Here is a 20,231-nt window from a genome sequence, read left to right on the forward strand (position 1 = left end):
ACATACAGCCCTCAATGATACAAAAATACTCAATCAAGCCATAAAAGGAAAAAAATCGTTAGTTGATGCATCTGACGTTAAATAATAGCTCATAGAATCTCATTTGCGCTACCAAAAGAAAAACACCGAACTAGTAAAAAGACATGACCAAACTAAACAAATAGTGGAATAGTGGAATAATTTTTTATTTTTATTTATAATTAATTATGACGGTCCAGTGCCGTATTGTTAGTGGAATAATTACTCTGTATGTAATTACACTTATGAACCTTGCCCAATTGACAGTTACGCGTATGTCAGTTGGAGGAGCCATGCTAGGCTCTAAATGAAGCATTTCTAATCTGGATTTCAAAGAATAAAAACTTGATTTATAAAAAAGAAACCCTCGACTCATTATTAAATATTATAGTGTATGGACCTAGGGTTTATAAACTATCAGAATTGTGAAGCAACAAACAATTAGTACTGAAAAGTTCTGAACTCAAAAGAAAATTTTTTGAAACAATCTTCTTTAGCATTCTAGCAAGCATTTGTCAAATTTTAACGTAAACCATTAACGTTTACATACAAAGCAGCAGGAGAACGTAAACTGTTAACATTTCTAAAACAATTTAGATTACAATGACAAAGAACTATTTTTTCTCCAAAACTGTCCACCATCACCAAACAAACAGCGAGCTGAAACAGCTACAACGCAAACCATTCCAACGCGAACCGTCATCACTTTCACGGGTTTTAAAATGTGTCTCAATCTGCAAAATGCACTCAGCACTGGTCGACATCGACACTTTCTCACCAACTCACGGCAAAGCGACAGGCGGTAATGACGTGTCCACCAGTACCAGTAGCATGTTCTGACGCCGATTGCTGCCACTGCAATTACTGCAGCAGCGAGCGAAAATTTGTCCAAGCGACAAATTCGATCCCATCCCACATAGCAACATAGACGGAAGGAAAAATGCTATAACAATTTTCCAACACGAGCAGACCCGCACGCTCCGGCTCTCCGGTGCCGTACTAGAGCCCAGATTTTAGCAAACCCATCACGGATACAGGCGGGGGTTAGGAGGTGGACGAAACTGTCGAAGGCACATCACGAGTAACGACGATAGTTTCAAAGGCTGACGGTTTCGTCCTTTAGTCGGTTGCATAAACTCATCTTAAACTGTCACCTAGCTACCACTCTAGCCACCAGCCATTCCAGGAGGGTTTTTTCGCTCCACATGCCTACAAACACACAACCCTTAACCCGTCGGACAAACCTTTAAAATGCACGTTTATGAGGAAGAGATTTGGAACATTCCAACGTTCTGCAGTACGGGGTTCTATCCCAACATGGTTGCAGCCTAAGCTATGTGCGATCCGGAAGCTTTGCGGGAAATGATGCACCCGTGCTTCCCCTTGGCGCTCTGTCTGCACGTCACTGCCCAAAGGCACGTACTCGCCCGGTACGTGTTGCTTGCCGTCATTGCGGGGTCGAACGTATCCGCATGGTCTTTTGCTGCTGCTGATGCTGTTGTTGTTGTTGTTGTTGTTTTTGTTGCTGTTGTTGTTGGCCATGTCTGTGTCCAGCCACCGGAACCGGAAGCTGGTGGAAAAGTGAAAAAGACCCGTACCCAGAAATGATGAGGTTTGAAAATCCTAACTCTATGCAGCCCCTACTCCTCGGTCAACGGTCCCTGTATCCAGAGTTGACTCGTCCAGTTGCTTACAGGGAAACTACGTCTAACCGATAGCTTCTAAACCAGAACCGTACGGTTGTGGATTGTTGTGGCAAAGGAGGATGCGGAAAATTGCTAGTTTAAAATACAAATCACGATTTCAAATGCGGTTTCCTTTTCGCCACTGTACTCGATCCCGGCTACAACAGTACGTTGTGCTGAGGCGGAAAATCGGTCTCGATTGCGCCTAGCAGGTTTGTCCGGAAAGTCTCGTCACAAGAGGACTCCGCTCCGCTCCACTTTTCACTCGGTCGGAAGAGGAAAACAATCTGGTTTGTGTCCTGTCAGGTGTTATTTGCTGCAGTCTGACACTATATGCCCGGCTGTTACGTGCGCAGGAGGTCGTGACGGTGAGCGTTGGACGGTGGGAAACTGTTTCTACCAGACCAGGAAGGAACGATGTTAGCCTCATTTCCGGCAACATTTCTGAGTGGCTCTGCCCAGCTTTCCACTCCTGGCAGGAGGAAGCTCTCCAATTTTGTGGGTCATGGAACTTTTGCAGGTAGCACTATTGGGTTGAACTATACCAGCTTATTTTGCAAAAGTATCGAAGTTTCGATTGGCTGTCAAGGAAGAGCAACAATCCGATCCTTTTCCCGTACCCATCCAGCGCTGTCACTCCGTACGGTGGAGGATTATACTAGGTTTACGAAGCAGGAAAGACCAAGTCCGGGTGTAGTGTGTTATAAATTCTACACTCGCAGCGCAGCACTAATGTAATTATAAGACAAGTCGATGGCAAATTATTGCAATCTTAGGCATAGATCTTTAGACGAGCCTTAGGCGCTATTCGAATCCTAGCCGGCAACTCGTGATTTTACTCCCTTAACTCCGATGAACTGATGCATATTTTCAAAGGTTATCAAATCGGATTACAAACCTGTTTCTCTTTTCGTCTCCACAATCGCAACAAAAAGAGACTACAGCCGGACCGAGTTCTAGAGCTTTAGCTTTACTCTCAGGATTCCGTTCACTAAGCCTCCAATATCGTGTTACAACATGCAGCTTATAAAGCAGTGTACATAACCGGTCCCGTGTCCCGTTAATCCTGGTAACTCGAAACGGTCACGCGTATTGTACGACGAATGGCAATTGGATGGGAATGCCCACTGGGCTCAGCTTCGTTGCACGACTTCCGGTCACACATTCCTAGGTCACCTGCGGGAGACAACGACATGCCTATTACGATACGATATGAATATTAAATTTAATTTACAACCTTCTCAATTGGCATACAATAATTTCCAGAGCAGCATCTTGGCTCGACCTACTAAAACTAATTCATCCTGCAATCTGTATCGTTCACTCGAGTCTACCATTTTGCTGAGGATATTATTGCCTGAACTGTGTTACGACTCCAAAACCAACGAGATTTCAATTGAGCTTCAATGAAGAATTTTACTTTGCTTTGTTCGCTTTAAATTCAATTGACTTTAATGATGCTATTGTATTCTGCTTCAGAGCAGAGCTTTATTACGATTCCCTGTGGAAAGATGTCATTTTCTTAGCTTGTACGCTGAAGGGCAGACCAAAACCAACCAACCAACCAATTACAAACATGTTTGTAGAATTTCTTTGCTTGAAATCAAACAAAAGATCAAAGACAAAACCAACTGACTCCCTTTTTTTAAGTATGATTTAAGCAAAATCAAAAGAAAAATAATAATTGTAATAAATTCAATACTCTCTTTCATTACAGCTAATTGTTGCAAAAAGAACAAAAGCTTGGATCAATGTTTTTTTGAAAAAAATAAAGCATCGTAACAAGTGCTCTTTGTAGCTGGGTACGATGTTCCTAAACACGAGTCAATTAAGTCATCTGCAGGTATGTACAATTTAATCAAACATCTATAAAAAATGTTGGACCAGCATCACATGCCGTCAGTAATGTCTGAAAATTTCACACTACGCAAATGAATAAGCAAGTAACGGTCAAAACTATCACTAAATTTGCTCGGTAAAACAGTAATAAACTTCACCAACATGGTTGATTCCAATTTTTTTATTTTAAGTAGCGAACTGGGGTTTATATTTTCTGGTCCTCTTATTGCATGTAATGATATACTTGCCAATTATGTACGAACTTAAAGAAGTAGCGGTCTTTACAAAAAAATTAAAGGTTTTTATTATTATTTATTTATAACTTAAAATAAAAGCTACATTCATAACTTTTTGTAGCGACAAGCATAATCTACCAAACAAAACAGTCAATTAAAACACCAAAAGAAAGTTGGTATGGTCGTGCAACGCAGATTTTATGACCTTTCTGTCCGGAATATGTCCACACACATACACTTGCTCATTCAAACACATTCCAATCATGAATGGACACAAGAAAAACAGATTTCGATCAAGTCTAATTGGAACCTTACCTGTACCAAACTCTACCAACCTCTCGTTCATGGCGTACGCCCTAAAAGAGTCCAACGATTTAGTGATCAAATCATAAGAAAAAAAAAAAGTAATCAAAAGCCCCAAATGCCGGCCAGGAAAAACAACACCTCTCCCAATTTGATCCACAACTCATTTGCCCGAAGACACACAAGAACGGCCACTTTCACCTAGCGCATTATCCTCCTACGTGAAGCCTACCTCCCACCGGGAGGCCCAACCCTCCATTACCGAAAGCTGTGTTCCGTCTAAGCGTTCCATCGGAGGCGCGTGCCTGTCAGTGTCTGTCGTTTGCAGCCACACTGGCGATAAAGACGACTTTGTCCGGCTCCCCAGTCCAGTCTCTCGGGGAAAGTGGATAAGCGAACTCGTTATGCCGTAACGTGCGCCCGCCCAACGGCACTCCTCATTTGCAGTCTAGCGGTGTCTTGTATCTGTTCGGCCAAATTTATTCAACTAATTATCACATCATTTTCCCATTATCTACTACACTCGGTTTCTTTTCGGGCCCGCAACACATTCCACACGTTTTTCACGCGGAGAACTGTACCACCAGCCGGGAGTTTGTGCTGGTCTCCGAAGTGGGGCACAGTAGCGAGTTTTTTTTTTTTTTGCGAGGGAATTTGTGCCATGAGATGAGTGAAATGAAAGGGGAAGGATGTAAGAAATTGTCCACAAGCTACTGGAAGTAGCGCTGCCAGCAACATTATTACAGCCTTTGGTGGACAGAGAACTACTTCGGAAGGACACAAGTGTTGCAGACACACATAAAAGGGCCAAATTTCGAAAGATAACGATAAGTGTTAGTACAGTGTCAATCGTCACATTAGGAGCTGAGTGGTAAATGAGACAGTTTAAGGAACATGTACAGATGTAGGTCAATACATAATTAGAAATTAGTTACTCTATTATAACATCCTCAGTGTATTGAAACGACCTGCTTAATTATTAGTGATTAACATGTCTTCTATCATTGTTAATTTAAATTTTTGGGTCAAAATTGTGCAATTTTAATAACATATTATTAAGACAAAAAGATCTCTTCAATCTTAAACAAACGCAATATGTTCCGTTTAGTTGCTGTACACACTTCACCGAACGGCACTGTAAATAACGCAATATTCTCACGGCATTCCGTCCCATTCCAAACATCCAAACCAGCGCAGCTCGTCGTCGTAAAACCGTAAGTTAATGCCGCAATCTTTCACGCCACTTTTTGGCGTTACCCGGCCTAGTAGCTCCCCTCCGTCGGCTGCCTCGTCGTGCGCAAAACTTCCCACGGAAAAGGTAAGGAAGCTGTTGTTAGTGATGCTTTCTGTAGCAGCTTCCTGAGCCCTCAAACCAACGGCCTGAGGCTGACACGTGGATGGCCTTAGCGAGCGTCGGAAATCCATTCTCGTACACTTCACACCACCAACAAGTACGCAGCCACTTTGGGATTTCAATCGCAACATCACAAGATTCCACCCCATCCGTCTTAACCTTCCAACGCCTTCGCTTCCGTTTCCGGTGTCATTCCGGTGGAAATTCCGGTACCAATGAGCAGGGCACGGTGGAATGAACGAAGCATACCACAACGGGGGCGAAACTTATTATGACTAACGTCACTCGGTTGGAAAGTATTTTCCCAGACGCTTCTTTGCCAACCTGGGCGGGCTGCGAAACCATGTCTGCCTACTGCGTTTGGTCTAACCAGTGGGTCTTGACATTATTTTAGCGAGGTGCTTATCGGAGGGGAAATCCTTCTGAAGCCTATCTCCCCTGGTAGTGAGGTGTTTGGTACCGTTATCGGTGTGTATCCTGTGTGTGTGTGTTTTTTTTTTATTTCACGTCGCTCTCACTTGCTGTCGTTTTCCTTGCGGAATCATAAATAAGTGGAATGACTTTACATTACAGCAGAGAATATTAATTTAGTACTGCCATTGCAACGCGCTTGATGGGATCAGCGAAATTGTGAGCCAAATGAAGTGTTTGTTCTCCATTACGACCATTCTTGCTAGGAATGTATCCTCCCGAAGAATCTTGTCTTTATTTCCATCTTTCAACCGTAGCACTTCAATTCCACCGAGAACCACACGCATCTGCGGCTCGCCACTGCGATGGCTAAAACTTACTCATCACTTTTCGCTCGGCCCCATACCACGTTTGTAAGACATTGGCGTTCTCCCCTGAGAGGGTGCGTTGTTTTGCCAATGACAGGGAGGTGTGTCGCGTGAAGAGCATATTTAACACACAGAAAAAGTAAAAAACACAACGGTTCTTCCAGCCCAGAATAAGAAGTGCTATAGTGTAAATTGGTGTTTTGCAAGACAACCACTGAGTACTGCTACGATGCGTGGCAGTAAATGATTTATGTCAGGTATAAAACATGAAATGCTAAGCTTTTTGTTTAGCTACATAGGAACTTTAGCAAGCGGTACGTAATTTTCGAAGGTGAATAGAGATCCCTCCTGCTGGGTACTTTGACTGAGCAGTTGGCTGGAATTAAAATATTATGTCAGTTATTCAAAAATTAGAATAACATTATTTATCTCTTCCTTTTACTACAGCAGAGACAGTGATAAAGGTTTCAGCTACTTACAGCTTAAATAAAAGTAAATCAAAACCATATAAGGTAAGGGAACAAAACTAAAATCATTTGGAACAGCTTTGTGCAGAAAAATTCTTCAACGTTATAATATACTTTCTAGGAGAGTTCTGATGAATGAAAGTTGTATGCTTCTAATTGTTACTTTTCAACAGGAATTTATAGCCTTCAAGCCATTAGTACATGAGTAACAATACGTCTGACTTAAATTTAAAATTGAAAAAGATTAAAACATAAATTGATATTTTCAACACAACACCGAAATCTGTATTTTGGTCATCAAATGAATAGGATTTAAAACAGATTTGATTCAAACAAATTTTCCAGATGGTTTAACTAAACAACTTTCACTTATAAACAAACATGGGCATTCTTTTGCTAACTTGGCAAGAACCTGTTCAAGTTCAAGCATTAAATGTGTTTCTGATCATGATGATCATGATATGATCTCTCTGCCCATGTGGATAGCCCAAAACGACTTTACGAACTTGGCCGCCTGATACCTGTCATTGAATGCCGACATAATCTAATAACTCAAAGAACTCTTCGTTTTGGCGGGTCCTTCATTGTTCTACCACAAAAACGGAACCAAAACTCTCTCTGATCATTCTCCTCTCGACTATAAGGGTTTCGTCTGTTTCCGACAGAGTTCATTTTCCAGGTACGTAAATTAATTCACTGGTTTAACCAGCGTATCTTTAAATGTATTCTCTTGTAGGTGTTTTTCACATTTCTGATGGTGTGATGACCTATTTGTGCATTACTACTTCTTAAATAAATGTTTTGCTAGAGGATTTTGGCAGTGGAGTTTTTTGAACCATATTTTTCTTCTCCTTGACTTAACGACCTACTAGGTCAGGGTGGCCATCGAAAGGCTTGCTGCTTCCACTTACTTGGATGGTCGTTTCTCACTATAAGGGATGGGATGGGATTTTAACCCTGGTCCAGCCGTGTCAGGCGCCGTTTTCGCATCACCATCAGACCTCTTTATAAAACCATATTTTATGTTTATATAACCACAAACTTAAAGGGTGCTTCGGAAGGGTCCTTTTTCGACAGGCTTATCCTAGCTCACGAGTACATGCGTGCCCCACAGTCTCTCTGCTTGGCTCGGTGGCAGAGTTTGTGGGACACCGATGAGCTCGGGAGGTTTCTTTATTCGATCACTCCCCAAGTGTCCTTGAAGCCTTGGTTCCACGGCATCTCAGGTTCATTCGAATGATGTCTAGGCTTAGGCCTAATCATTTTGCTTTGGGCGTGCATCTCCAGCGTATAGGACAGGTCGACTCCAAAGTATGTGACTGCGGCCTCGGATACCACGACATAGATCATCTTCTATGGTCTTACGAGGCTGCTCGACCCGCCCTGTTAGACGCAGTCCGGGGCATTGGAAACTGCTGGGAGACTGCGACGAGGTCTACCTGAGAGTGATCATTCTCTTTTCCCGTACTAACAGATTATTAGTGTGATCTCCTTCCCCCACTACTCCCACTGTTTGTCTGTCTTATATGTTGTACCTCGCTTGTATGAATGATAATGAAAGAATGGATGTAGGAATGAATGAATGTATGAATGAGAACGATGCGTGAAGGGTTGGGTACCATATCGAAAAAATTGCACCGGCCGATGCTATGGATGGACAAACCAACGACGGGGAGAAGATGGACACGAACGAGACTTCAAGATCTAACACAATCAAGGAACCTTCGAAATGGAAAACGATCAAGACCCCCGCTACCATCAGGACTACGAGCATGAAAACGCCCACACACACCCCGGGATAAGGTGCCTGCACACAATAAGACCCTCGCTATGAACACGACTTTGGATTTGGATGACGGAATACACGCAGCGGAACAACCGAGCACATCCAGGATATTCTTTCACGGCTCGGAGAAGGAAATGTCTCCCAGCAAAGATGAAAGGAGTATCTTACTTTTAAGTTTATTGTAAGCAATACGGCCTGGCCTACCTTCATGAATAAATAAAACCCACAAACTTATATTTAACTGCCCAGATTGTAAATAATTCATTCCTCATATAGTTAAAATAATTAAAAACATCTCTTCTCCATCTTCAAAACATTCTTTACCATGAAGAGATTCACCTAAAAAATAAAGCCAGAAGTTTCAACTAAATTACAATTGTATCAAAGCATCCAGATACCAAAACAAAGAGCCAAAGACAGTTGTTTTCCTCTATTCTCCCAATCAAACTACCTCGTCCGGCATTGTACACTAGAACAATGTGCAACATTCACTTGATCAAAACAAGCTCATAACAGAAAATCCTTTAATCCTCCCGGAAAACCAACAGCGACCGGATGCTACAGAAAGTCATGATACCGTACACGAACGAGATTCGGTCACTGCACATGCTGCCCGGGACTATTCTATCGCTTTGTAATTAGTTCGAATCGTCCAAACTTTTAATCCCTAACGAGAAGTGTCAAGATTTCACACTTGTGTGGTAAAACAACCTTCATCCTGCATGAACAGGACGTAATGGACGACTGTTGGGTTAGGTAGTACAACAACAAAAAACACGCACCAACTAAAACTGATACTGGTGTGCTGAACCGAACTGATGCTTGAACATTGAAGGTTGACCGAAATAAATAAAGTACCGAGAGCACCGGCACAAACAGGAAGGTTTAGCAGACAGTAAAAGAACCCGCCCACGGGTTCTACTCATTAGGAAGCACACGCATAAAAACGGAAGCTAAAATGTTGTAATCTGTTTATGCTCTCGGAGAAACTTACCTGTCCTGCCCCACCTCACACCATCTCTCCGCCCTTCCTGTGGGAACGGATGTGGAGAAGAAGTGAAACGATGACTCACCCGTTGGCAATACCGGAACCGAGTTCTGGTTGACATCGGTTTGGAGACTGAAAGAACTTCCACTACTACCAGGAAAGGTGAAACAACCCAACCGACCAGCCAGTCAGCCAGCCAGCTAGTAAGCCAACCAGCTACAAACTAATCTTGAAAGCTACCTCGGCAAACTTGGCAGAAGGTAGGACGCATCTCGCAGAGAAAAACAGCAACAGTGGGGCCGGTTGTTACGGTGTAAAACTACGGTAATTTAAAAGAGCAACTTTTCCTACTTGCCGCCCTTTGGCCAGTTTTTGCTCATCTGCTACTCTTTTTTGTGACTGTTGTACTGAAACTGCTGGAACCCGTTTGGCTATGGCTTGACTCTGGACTGCAGATGCCCTACATCTGCCCCTACATGCCCCGTTTTTCCGCCCGGAATAGGACATTTACCATCAGCTGCATTATTTTTTGTTGTCTACTTGTTAACCGCAAATAACTCACCCATTCCACCGGTGCTGCTCACTGGCCAGCCAACTGCCCCGTGCGCTGAAACGAGCAACGTAACTCCAGAAGTAAAGTCTTGCATTGTTGAGAAAAAGACGATACAAACAGGCCACACGGTAGGGCCAATAAGAGAGCAGCCGTTGGGCTGAGGCTTCGCCAATGCGAAACTGCATACAAATGCACTCAAGTAAATGGTGAATAGAATAAATTCCTTCCAGATATCCTGCACGCCACATCATGCGCACTGCAAGTTGATGCTGGGGTTGCTATTATTGCCCGACACTACCGCAACACTGCACAGGAAAGACGGGTTTCAATGACGATCGTGATGCTGTTGCTTGATGATCATCATGATGATGCTAATCTACCCGAGCGCGCCGAAGAGTGTCGGTTTTTGCTACTTTTTCGTAGCTTTTTTCTTCTCCGTCTCCAAGATACAGGGCACATGTTGCCATACTCTGCGGCATGTTGTTATTATGCTGTGCCGTGTTCTACCTGTTCCACCGTTTTGTACCCTGTCGGCCTGATAGATGTTACGCTTAATCCCGAGCGTAGCGTTTGCATGAAGCGGAGTTGTAGTTCAGTTTCTTGTTCCTGGGTGTGTGGCTTCAGTTTTAGTTGTTTTTTTTTTTGTCCCATCGGGCACCATAGCTGGTACCACTGCTGTACAGTCAAACACAAGTAAGGGAAGAAAACAAATGCGAAGCCACGTTGGTTTGCAGCTCGTTTGGGTTTTGCATATATTGTATCCACTTTGTATCCACAAGTTCATAGTAAAACGGTACAAAACGCACCACAACAGAAATGCATGTGTGTGTGTGTGTGTATGGCGATGATGATGCTTGCCGTGATCCCGAGCTGGAAGACTATAAATGTGACTGCATTTAAACCGCAGACTCGCTCGCTGCAACAACTTACACTTTTCTCCGAATGCATGTTCTTACTTTGCGTGTGCCTGTGTACGTTACTAATGTGAAACCCGGGGAGGAAAGTTTCACTTTATAGACTGGTGAGCTTGTTTTGTAGCTTTGAAGTGATTCAATGACAATTAAAGTGATTTATACGATAGCTACCGAATAATATATTGAGCATATACAAGGTTTCATTAGTAATTGTTTGCATTAAACTGCTTTTGAAAATTAAAGTTTCAAAGGGTTTATAGAAAATACGAAACAAACACTAATGGACAAACGATTAACCACCACAGTTTTCGTAAAATTGTAAAGTTAAAGTTATTCAGTGTATTTAAGTTTTGTTTGTTCGACAATTATTTAATATTCTTAAGAAAAAGAGGTTATCATTGCATCTGTCAAGTGTTACGAGTTGCTATTTTGTATTGTCAAGAAAAATTATCGATCCAGACGATTGCTTCGAAAATTGCACCAGTTCAAGAAGAAATCAATAAGTATTTCCCGATAAGGCCTCCCTTCTCGAGTGGCCCGGTGGTATAGGCGACTGCGGCGCTACTCTATGAAAGGCCAGAAGAATGTTTATTGGCCGTTCATGAACCCCACTCTCTTTTCAATATTCGCTTAATTGTGTTCACCATGCATCACTTTTCATCTTTCTCAGCTGCTAGCTGCTAATCAAACCTCTTTTCTTGCTGTTTTTTCGATCTTACATATCATAATAAAACGTTCCACTTTTTCCTCAACTCACACTTTGATTCATATGACTGCCACTTTTTCTATATATTTTCTTTATTTTTGTCCCTAACCTGAACTTTGAATCTAACCTAACCCAACGTTGAATAGATTAATTTACTATAACGGTTACTTTTTACTACTAAGTCATTAAATTTGTTAACAGAGTTACGCGTACAGATCGACCAAATTAATAAAATGAATTTGAATGTTAATATTCATAGCATAAATTAAAAAGAAAAAAAGATGGACAAACCCGTATTACTCGTGAACAATATTGTCTTATATCTAATAAACAACTAAATATGGCTCTTCAAAGAATACGTAACCAACGGTAGAATCTAAATTACATTCTGGATAGAAAACAAATCTGCCCCACATAACTAATGCTATTGCTATATAACACAAAATCACAGTAATGGAAATCAAAGCATAGCTCAGCAAACATCTCAACTATAAGCCAGGTCAACCAGTCAACAATCGCTAAAAGAAAAATGTTCTGCAACTCAAGTTCTTTTCCAAAACAAATATCTGGAACTAGACCACACTTCCAGAGGAACTTTTTATTGCTAGACGAAGTGCTGATCTTGTTATGAGGCAATGAAATTTAATTGATATGAGATGTACAACTAATGTTAATAAAATAGAGAAAAACATTAAGCAAATGAAATCTTACTTTGGATGTAGATAAGTCGTTCTAAATGACGGCAAAATTCGTTTACCGCCTAATTTCAAAAGCACCAAAAGCCTATCCAAAGTAGTGCCTCGATGGTTCCATCCTTGCAGAATGAAAAATTTCCTCCAGATTTATATAATTATCCGGAAAATCTAATCCGAATTTCGCGTCAAAATTTCGGACAATTCTGCCACGTTTCAAGTTACAACAGTAAACCCGGCTAGGAATGAAAATTTGTTTTCGGAGCTGCGCCAAGTGTTTTTGTCCATATTGACCATGTCCAAGTTTGTGAGGCAACGCGCATGTATCAAATTTTATTTGCGCAATGAAATAAACGCTGCAGAAACATTGCGGATGGTACAAAAAGCCTTCGGGGAAGAATTTATGTCGAAGAAAAATGTCGAAGACGAAGAATGTCCGGGGAAACCACCCATCTCAACCGACGACGTCTACGTCGTCCAAATCAAGTATTTGGTGGTCAACAATCGTCGGTTGACGATACGAGACCTTTCGGAAAGTGTTGGGTTTTCCAAAGCCTCGATCAACACAATCCTAAAAGATGTTTTGGGGTTGAAGCGGGTGAAGTCTCGCTTGGTACCGTCATTTTGAGGGAGTTCTTCGCAACAACTGGCATCCATATTGTTCCGCAACCTCTATATTCACCAGATTTGGCACCAGTCGACTTCTGGCTGTTCAACAAGCTAAAACGGCTGCTCCTTCGGGGACACCGTTTTGACATTATCGAGGAGTTAAAAGCCGCAGCGACGGCGGAACTAAAGTGCATCCCAGCATCCGCGTTTTCCACCTGCTTCGAGGAATGGGAGAAGAGATGGAAGAGGTGCATTGCATCGGAAGGGGATTACTTCCAAGGTACTTCATGATTTTCATTTCGCCTAATAAAAAACCATTTAAAAAAAGGCAAACTCACTTTATATTTCGGGCACATTAATACGTATTGAGACTCGGTCAATATGGATTCGTGCCGTGGGATACAAGATAGTAGTGTGATACCCCAGCAAAGGCCCGACCAACGAACAGAATTGTACTTTCAAGCACGATGAGTTGGGGAAAACACACGCAACATGTTTTTATTTCCAAGATTTTTTTTTAATGCCAAGATTTAAAAAAAAACAGAAACGTTAGAGCCAATGTGTGGCGTAAAGATGAGACCCCAATTCGTTAATCACTAAAACAGAGTCGGCCAGATACGGTCATAACTTTCTAAATTAAATAATACAAAACCACATATCAAAGTAATCTTATTGTTTCTACTACCACTGAGCATTCATTTAAAATGCTCTTGCCTTTTTACCGACAGCACATTTTATAAGACAGTCCTTTAACGGCTGCGAATATGCTACAAACAATAACTTTTTCGTCTAACTTCACCGCAGAATGGTGCTGAAACATCCAACCCGACTCAAAAACTGCTGCCACTGTACTCAACCCACAAACTACCCGACACACCTGATTTACGGGCACGTGCCATTTGTATCCATGATAGTCATCATTCTGAGGCGAGTGAATAAAACTATAAATCAAGGAACGTGCTTTCTCATTCCGTTCGTATGCACTGTGACATTCCTTTTGCCTCGCTCGCCTGGTCTGTTTAGTTTTTCACTACATCCACTGTCGAACAAATCTTCGTCTTCTCAAGATGCTTAATACCGCGATTTGGTTAACCTTAAAGCGCGTGACAATCCGTTCTCGCCGGGTTGTTACAGTTTGACTTCGTTCTATAAATCACCGAAAGTACGCCTTTGTTATTCAATTATGCACGATAAAAGCCCGGGTTGAAGTGATCTCGTTTGCTCACTCGAACGAGGCACGGTCGACGAGCGGGTTGGAGTGTTCCGTTTCAACACGTGGCCCTTAATTTCAGTCGTTCATTGAAGTTTAACGGCGATAATCTGAATTGATTACAGTTTTGTAGCCTCGGATAACTCAATCACAGAAAGCCACAAAACATTACTTAGCATTCCATCGCATCGATTGGTTCGTGGTAACGGTGTGTGTGTGCGCGCCTGTCGATAATTGATGAAATTAATTGCCTCAGTTGCACTTGTACAAATAACCAGGCGTCTCCATGTTTCGAAAATGAGGAAATTTTTTATTTTTTGTTGCTTATATTGTAATCGTTTTCTACCACTTTTTGGATACTAATTTAATTTATCTTTTTTTTTCTCTCTGTTTTCCATTCCAGATAAAACAAGCTTCACTCGAAGAAGCTCCTACACCATGGTCGTACTAAATCGATGAAGCTGTGCTAACACATAAGATATGCTAACCGTACAAAGTTTTGTAGCACTGCATGTAGTCAAATAAAAACAAACAATCTCAATCTATTCGACGTTGCCAAAGCCGGCCGCCTACCGTTCATCCACCATTCAACCAAACAGCGGTGCAACAAACGCTCAAGGTGGCCAAGGAGATGAGTGCAACCTGGCGTGCGGTGGTATTCCTAGCGATACTATGGCGATTTTGCTGCAATAGAAATCTGCTCGTACACTGCTGCCCACTAGAGTGTATCTGTCTCTCACAAACACAGGTAAATAGAATTGAAAGCGAGCCCTACATAACAATAACTTAAACTTCTACTTTGACTGCACTGGTGATAACACATTACATTCGATACATTTTCCCTGAACAACTCAAACTGTAGAAATGTTAGAATAATCCGACGCTAAACTTATAACAGCGCATAAACGCATTTTCAACGCAGGGTTTTATTTCCTGGAAGTTGTTTACAATTAAATAATCTTCCGGCAATCTGCTCAGACAGACGGATTTTCTATACCACGTATCACTCACGCATCGATAGTTCAACTGAACGAGTTGCAAACATCATCATCATTCGAATGAATCCAGAATTCTACGAAGCGATACTGGTATGGCACATTCCCATACAACATTTGTCCTCCCGTATGCAAAGGTGTTTTGTGTAACCTTTGCGTTGGGCCCCAAGGCAAAACGCTCCATGTAACTATCTCCCTTTGTTGCGTGCCTACGTTTGTCACATCATTCCAAAGCCTTCTGTCGACTGAAAAGGCCCGCCCGAAACAAAGTTAAGATTAAATCCTTTTTGGGAATCCAAAGGAGGCACAACAAGAAGAAGCACATCCAAACAAACTTGTATCAAGCATTCTCACACAACCTGCTAAACTTTAAACTCTTCCATCTCCCGCCGTTCGTCTCACATTACCAAGGATCGATCTCCATTCCCCGTCATGATAGTTCCGGTCACATGTTGGACCAACCGTTTTCCGTTGTGTTTTTTATTGTTCCACAAAACAAAACTCTACATCAGCTAGGTGACCCGAAAACGATACCCCCGTTCGGGCGTTTCATCTCCTCTCCAATGTCATAATTTGAAATGTTGATTCGCTCACCTAATCATAGTAATACGGGCTAGTCCCTGCGGACATTTCTAGTTCCAACCTGCAAAAGGTTTCGTCCCGGAGTATGTGTGAGTGTGTATGTCTGTAAGGTAAGGTTGTCCTGAACAAAATGTGCGACTCAAAGCCGAGGTTCCAAGGCTTTCCTTATTTCCGTTGACCTACTGCACTACTCCGGGTGCCTGGCTCATCAGCACAAGCATGCTACGTTTTCTTAATAGGACGAAAACGAATGAGGCTGGTGATGATGATCACAATGATGATGCCGACGAAGCAGCTGCTGTAGCAAAAAATGGGGCAACTGTTCAAAGGTCTGTAAAAGGGTAAGGGAAGCTGTCTGCACGCTAGTTTGTACGATGATGCCAAGACAGCAGTCGCTGCTTGAGATAAGCTGAACCTCTACCTTTATGCCCGGACACAACTGGGTCGAACCCAGGTTGTACACCCGAGGCTTCTGACTAGTGAAGGCGATAAAAGGGCTATCCGATTTAGCTTCAGCTCATTCATTATTCAGCAAGCAATAACGATACTACTGCCAGGTAGGAAACAAATTTTGGGCTGAATATATGTGGAAAGGGTGAGCAGGAACACACACGTCACACACTTACAGCCAGACACTTACAAAGTTATGGAAAATATCATCTCTTGAAATTGGTCCGGGCCTCCGATGGCTGCTTCAGGCGGATTTGAGTTTTGCGTTGTTCACCGAAAATCTTCTTACTGCAACATCCAACCATACATACAGAATTACCTCCTGAGAGGTAATACTTGACGAGCAAAAAAAACATTCACTCGGTTGTTCAGTGCCTCGGTGAACCAAAGCTTATATAGGCACATAAAAAATAGATAGCTCCCACTTCAAGTTCGCCCCAAAACTCGCCATCCCAATGGGAGGAAGAAAAACAAGTGTTGCAACTTCAAAATTAGACAACGTGCTGAAACTACGCTATCGCCACTTCAAGCAACGTTTATGGTCCGCAATAGCGTTCCCTTCGCTTTTTGCCGTCCGTTTTCGGGCTACTTCCAGTTGCTAAGTGGAAACTCTCACGAGACAGGTTACAATTCGGCGCTGCTATTTGCTTGCTGCTGCTTCTAGTGTTTCTGGTGGCGAAGAACAGGTTCGATATGGGAAGTGTGCGATACTAGTATTAGGTACGACATCCCCGGTCTGTTTTGGTAATCGATTTATGAGCTTCCTAAGCGGTACAAGGTGATAGCAAAATATTCCATTACAAACCATTTTCGATTTGCTGGCAGGCAAGCAGTAGGGCTACGCAAAAAGCGGCATAGACATTTACGAATCGTATAAATCGTTTTACGATGCTGTTTTCTTTTCACTCTTATTTTTGTGGAATGATTATTGCAGTAGCGGTAAAACGTGTAATCGATACATTTCTGCTGCAATGCTACGATGGAATACGATACTGCAGAATACATTTCATTTAAAGCCAGAATTTTCAAGAAATTTTCAACACTTTCCAAGCAATGGAACGTACCTACCGCACGCCACAAGCTTTTGCACTGCCACTTCTGACTTTCTTGACTGTATTTCACCCTTAGTTGGAAAGGCAGTCCTGCCTGAAAGAAGATTTTGAAGATGAAACGATAGCTCTTGGAAGCATCAAACATCTCGAATCGTTTTGAGTATATAATTTAACAACAATTCTAAAATTCATCCGCAACAACAGGACTAAAAGCAGGCATGAACTGTTACCTACATTTTAAAATCACGTGACCCGAAACGGTTCCTTTTATCGATTTTGAAGCCTTTTACGGATCACAAATCAAGAAATTATTTGATAAATCAGCTATTAATAAACTATTTTGATTCAAGTAATTAATGAAGCCAGAAATGGCAGACCAAGATTTTATGTTCAAAGAACAAGCAGGAATTGAATGACTAGGAATCACGATATACATAAGTGAAAAGGGCTATGTATTAAAGTATGATTAGGTCATTCTCAGTATGGTTAACGCAAGTCCTATTATTTCTATTATTTTCAACATTTTATCAAAAAATCAAACATTAGATGATTCTTAGTGCTTCACAACAGTTTCAAGATGAACGTGTGGTTGTTTTCTATGGCTTTTTTCTAATTTCTGTGATATTGAAAGTACAACCAAATAAATAAAACGAAACATATTTACTGGCGTCAATTATTTGGCAAATGCAATATGGCCAGACGGTCCTTATTGCAAAAAAAAAATTGTTAACCGATGTTTGAAATTGTTACTTGGCCATTAACGACTATCAATTGGCAGAACATCGCGCGTCACAACAATTGTTGTTCGAACTATTCTTCAAACCTTCGCAACGAACACATCCTTAGGAAAGTTCAGTTTATCCTATTTTTTCTTTATTTTTCTATACACACCGCTCTACATGTCTATCAATCATGCTCACTAACGACCAACCCAATTTGTCACTTTCATCCAGGTCATGTGCAACACCGGTGCATTGCGCGAGATACCCCTGAAAGCCATCCCGGTCACGGTGGAACAGCTTTCGCTCACCAAGAACTACTTCCCGATCATCAAAAGCGATGCGTTCGGTGGGCTGCGGGCGTTACGAAAGCTGTCACTCGATGGCAACAATATCACCACCATTAAACCGTTCGCATTTCGTGGACTGCCGCGACTGCGCGACCTCTCGATCCAGCACACCCCACTAGCGACGGTTGCCTCGTTTGCCTTCGCTGGGCTGCAGAACGTTTCACAGATTCAGCTGTCGCACAACAAGATACTACGCATCGAAGGGTACGCGTTCGCCGGTGCCGTTAACATCCGGCAGATCCATCTAGCGGACAATCCGACCGTCACGATCGAGACGAATGCATTCTCTAGCCTTAGCAATGTCGATCGGCTCATCCTACCTTCCGGTATCCGGTCGATCGAACCGGACGCATTCTATGGGCTCGAAACGGTCGGTTACCTGAAGCTTTCCTTCATGGACCTTGCCTCCCTAGTGCCGTACACGTTTCGGGGCTTGACGCACGTAAAGCTGCTGTCCCTGCAGGAATCCGACCTGGGCATTATACGGGCCGCTGCCTTCGAAGGTCTGGTGCACGTCGAGCTGCTCAACATTCTCAACAACAAGATCGACGCGATTCAGGAGCTCAACATTACTGCCGCCAACCGGATACGGGTGCTACGGATACAGGGCAACCATCTGCTCGAAACACCCGAAAGTGGATCGATCGTGCTAGAGGGCATCGAGACACTGCATGTAAATAGCAACTACTTCCCTTGCGGATGTCACATACACACGCTTCTAGATAGCCCGCTAGCGAACGGTAGCTACACGTCGCACGGTGGCGCTCCCAGCGGTGATTTCCTGTCGAAGAACTACTGCATCTCGCCGCTCGAAGTCAACGGGCTGCCAATGAGCTCGATCGATCTTTACTCGATCGGTCGCTGTTTGGAGCAGGTGACGCGAGAAAATCTCGAAGCATCCAACTCGGCCACACCGAGCGTCTGGCGAGGGAACTCATGGCACTGGTGGCAACAGTGGAGCGGTGAAGAATTCACCCGGGTCCATGAGAAGACGCTTGTTGCGGCCGTATCTTCTGCGGTGCGGTTCCTAACAGCATCGCCCCTGACATCGATGCTGATTGTTGGATGCTTGCAAAGTTTTAGTAGTAAAATCAGTTGAATGTAACCTTGCCGTGTAGTTCCGTAATGAGACGTAATGAAGCGTTGAACAGAAGCAGGTACTTTACGGCTAGAGTTTTGCTTTCGAAGAGATGCTTTCCTGGATAATTGTCACAGTGTATCGATACGTCTAGAATAAATAATTACAAACCTAGCCCCGAAAAGTTCTGTCTTATTCGCCTATAAACATGCCAAATTGTGCTTCATCGATGGATTGGATTTCTGGGAAATTGTTTCGGATCAGCTGTACCCGATACCTGATAAGGCCTATCGTTTGTTGCCTTTCTTTGGAGCTTTACTCCCTGTTGTGCGGATTGCATAAAGGTAGGCGTCAGCAACATCCTTCCTATGTTTAAGTTACAGTTGAAAAAGGTAACCTCACTTATATCGCATACCAGACTACTCCACTGCCATCGACTAATAAAATATCGCATACAATACAATTCTTCAGTTTTGGAACCCTTTTAACCTTTGTATTAAAATGGACGTCTACCACAGAGACAGCAGTTACCAACCTTTGCGGTTGCTTGTTGCGCTAACATTTTATTATGTGGTTTTCCCATGCCAAACCTTATTTCAACCACTTCCACAAACAAATTGCTGTAAATTATTAGCAAACAAAAAACAACACACCAACCCCAAACACTTCATCACAATGCGTTTATTTCGGCGGTTTTTGTGGTGGTACATATCTACCTTTTCGAGTAGATATGTACTGCGAAACTCTTCCTCGCTGATACCTGGATATCATTATTATTCAATTCCACACATCATAAAAAGCGTCTAATATGTATCGGTGCAGGAAAGCTTTGCTCATTGCAACGGTTCGAGAATGCCACAGCACGA

At 42.6% G+C, this 20,231-nt stretch overlaps 2 protein-coding genes across 2 annotated transcripts in view; one reads left to right on the forward strand and one right to left on the reverse strand.

Moving 5' to 3' along the window:
• The window catches only part of LOC126559567 (uncharacterized), a 284,423-nt gene that overhangs the window by 197,475 nt on the left and 66,717 nt on the right, over positions 1–20,231 (reverse strand). The gene's annotated exons all lie outside the window — the stretch shown is intronic.
• LOC126558019 (leucine-rich repeat and immunoglobulin-like domain-containing nogo receptor-interacting protein 1) lies at positions 14,740–19,401 on the forward strand. The gene is made up of 2 exons (XM_050213953.1): positions 14,740–14,887; positions 18,172–19,401. Exons 1-2 carry the CDS (start codon positions 14,771–14,773, stop codon positions 19,384–19,386), a joined length of 1,332 nt encoding a protein of 443 aa, XP_050069910.1. The 5' UTR covers positions 14,740–14,770; the 3' UTR covers positions 19,387–19,401.

Source organism: Anopheles maculipalpis, chromosome 2RL (genome assembly GCF_943734695.1).
Source record: "Anopheles maculipalpis chromosome 2RL, idAnoMacuDA_375_x, whole genome shotgun sequence".
NCBI lineage: Eukaryota > Metazoa > Arthropoda > Insecta > Diptera > Culicidae > Anopheles > Anopheles maculipalpis.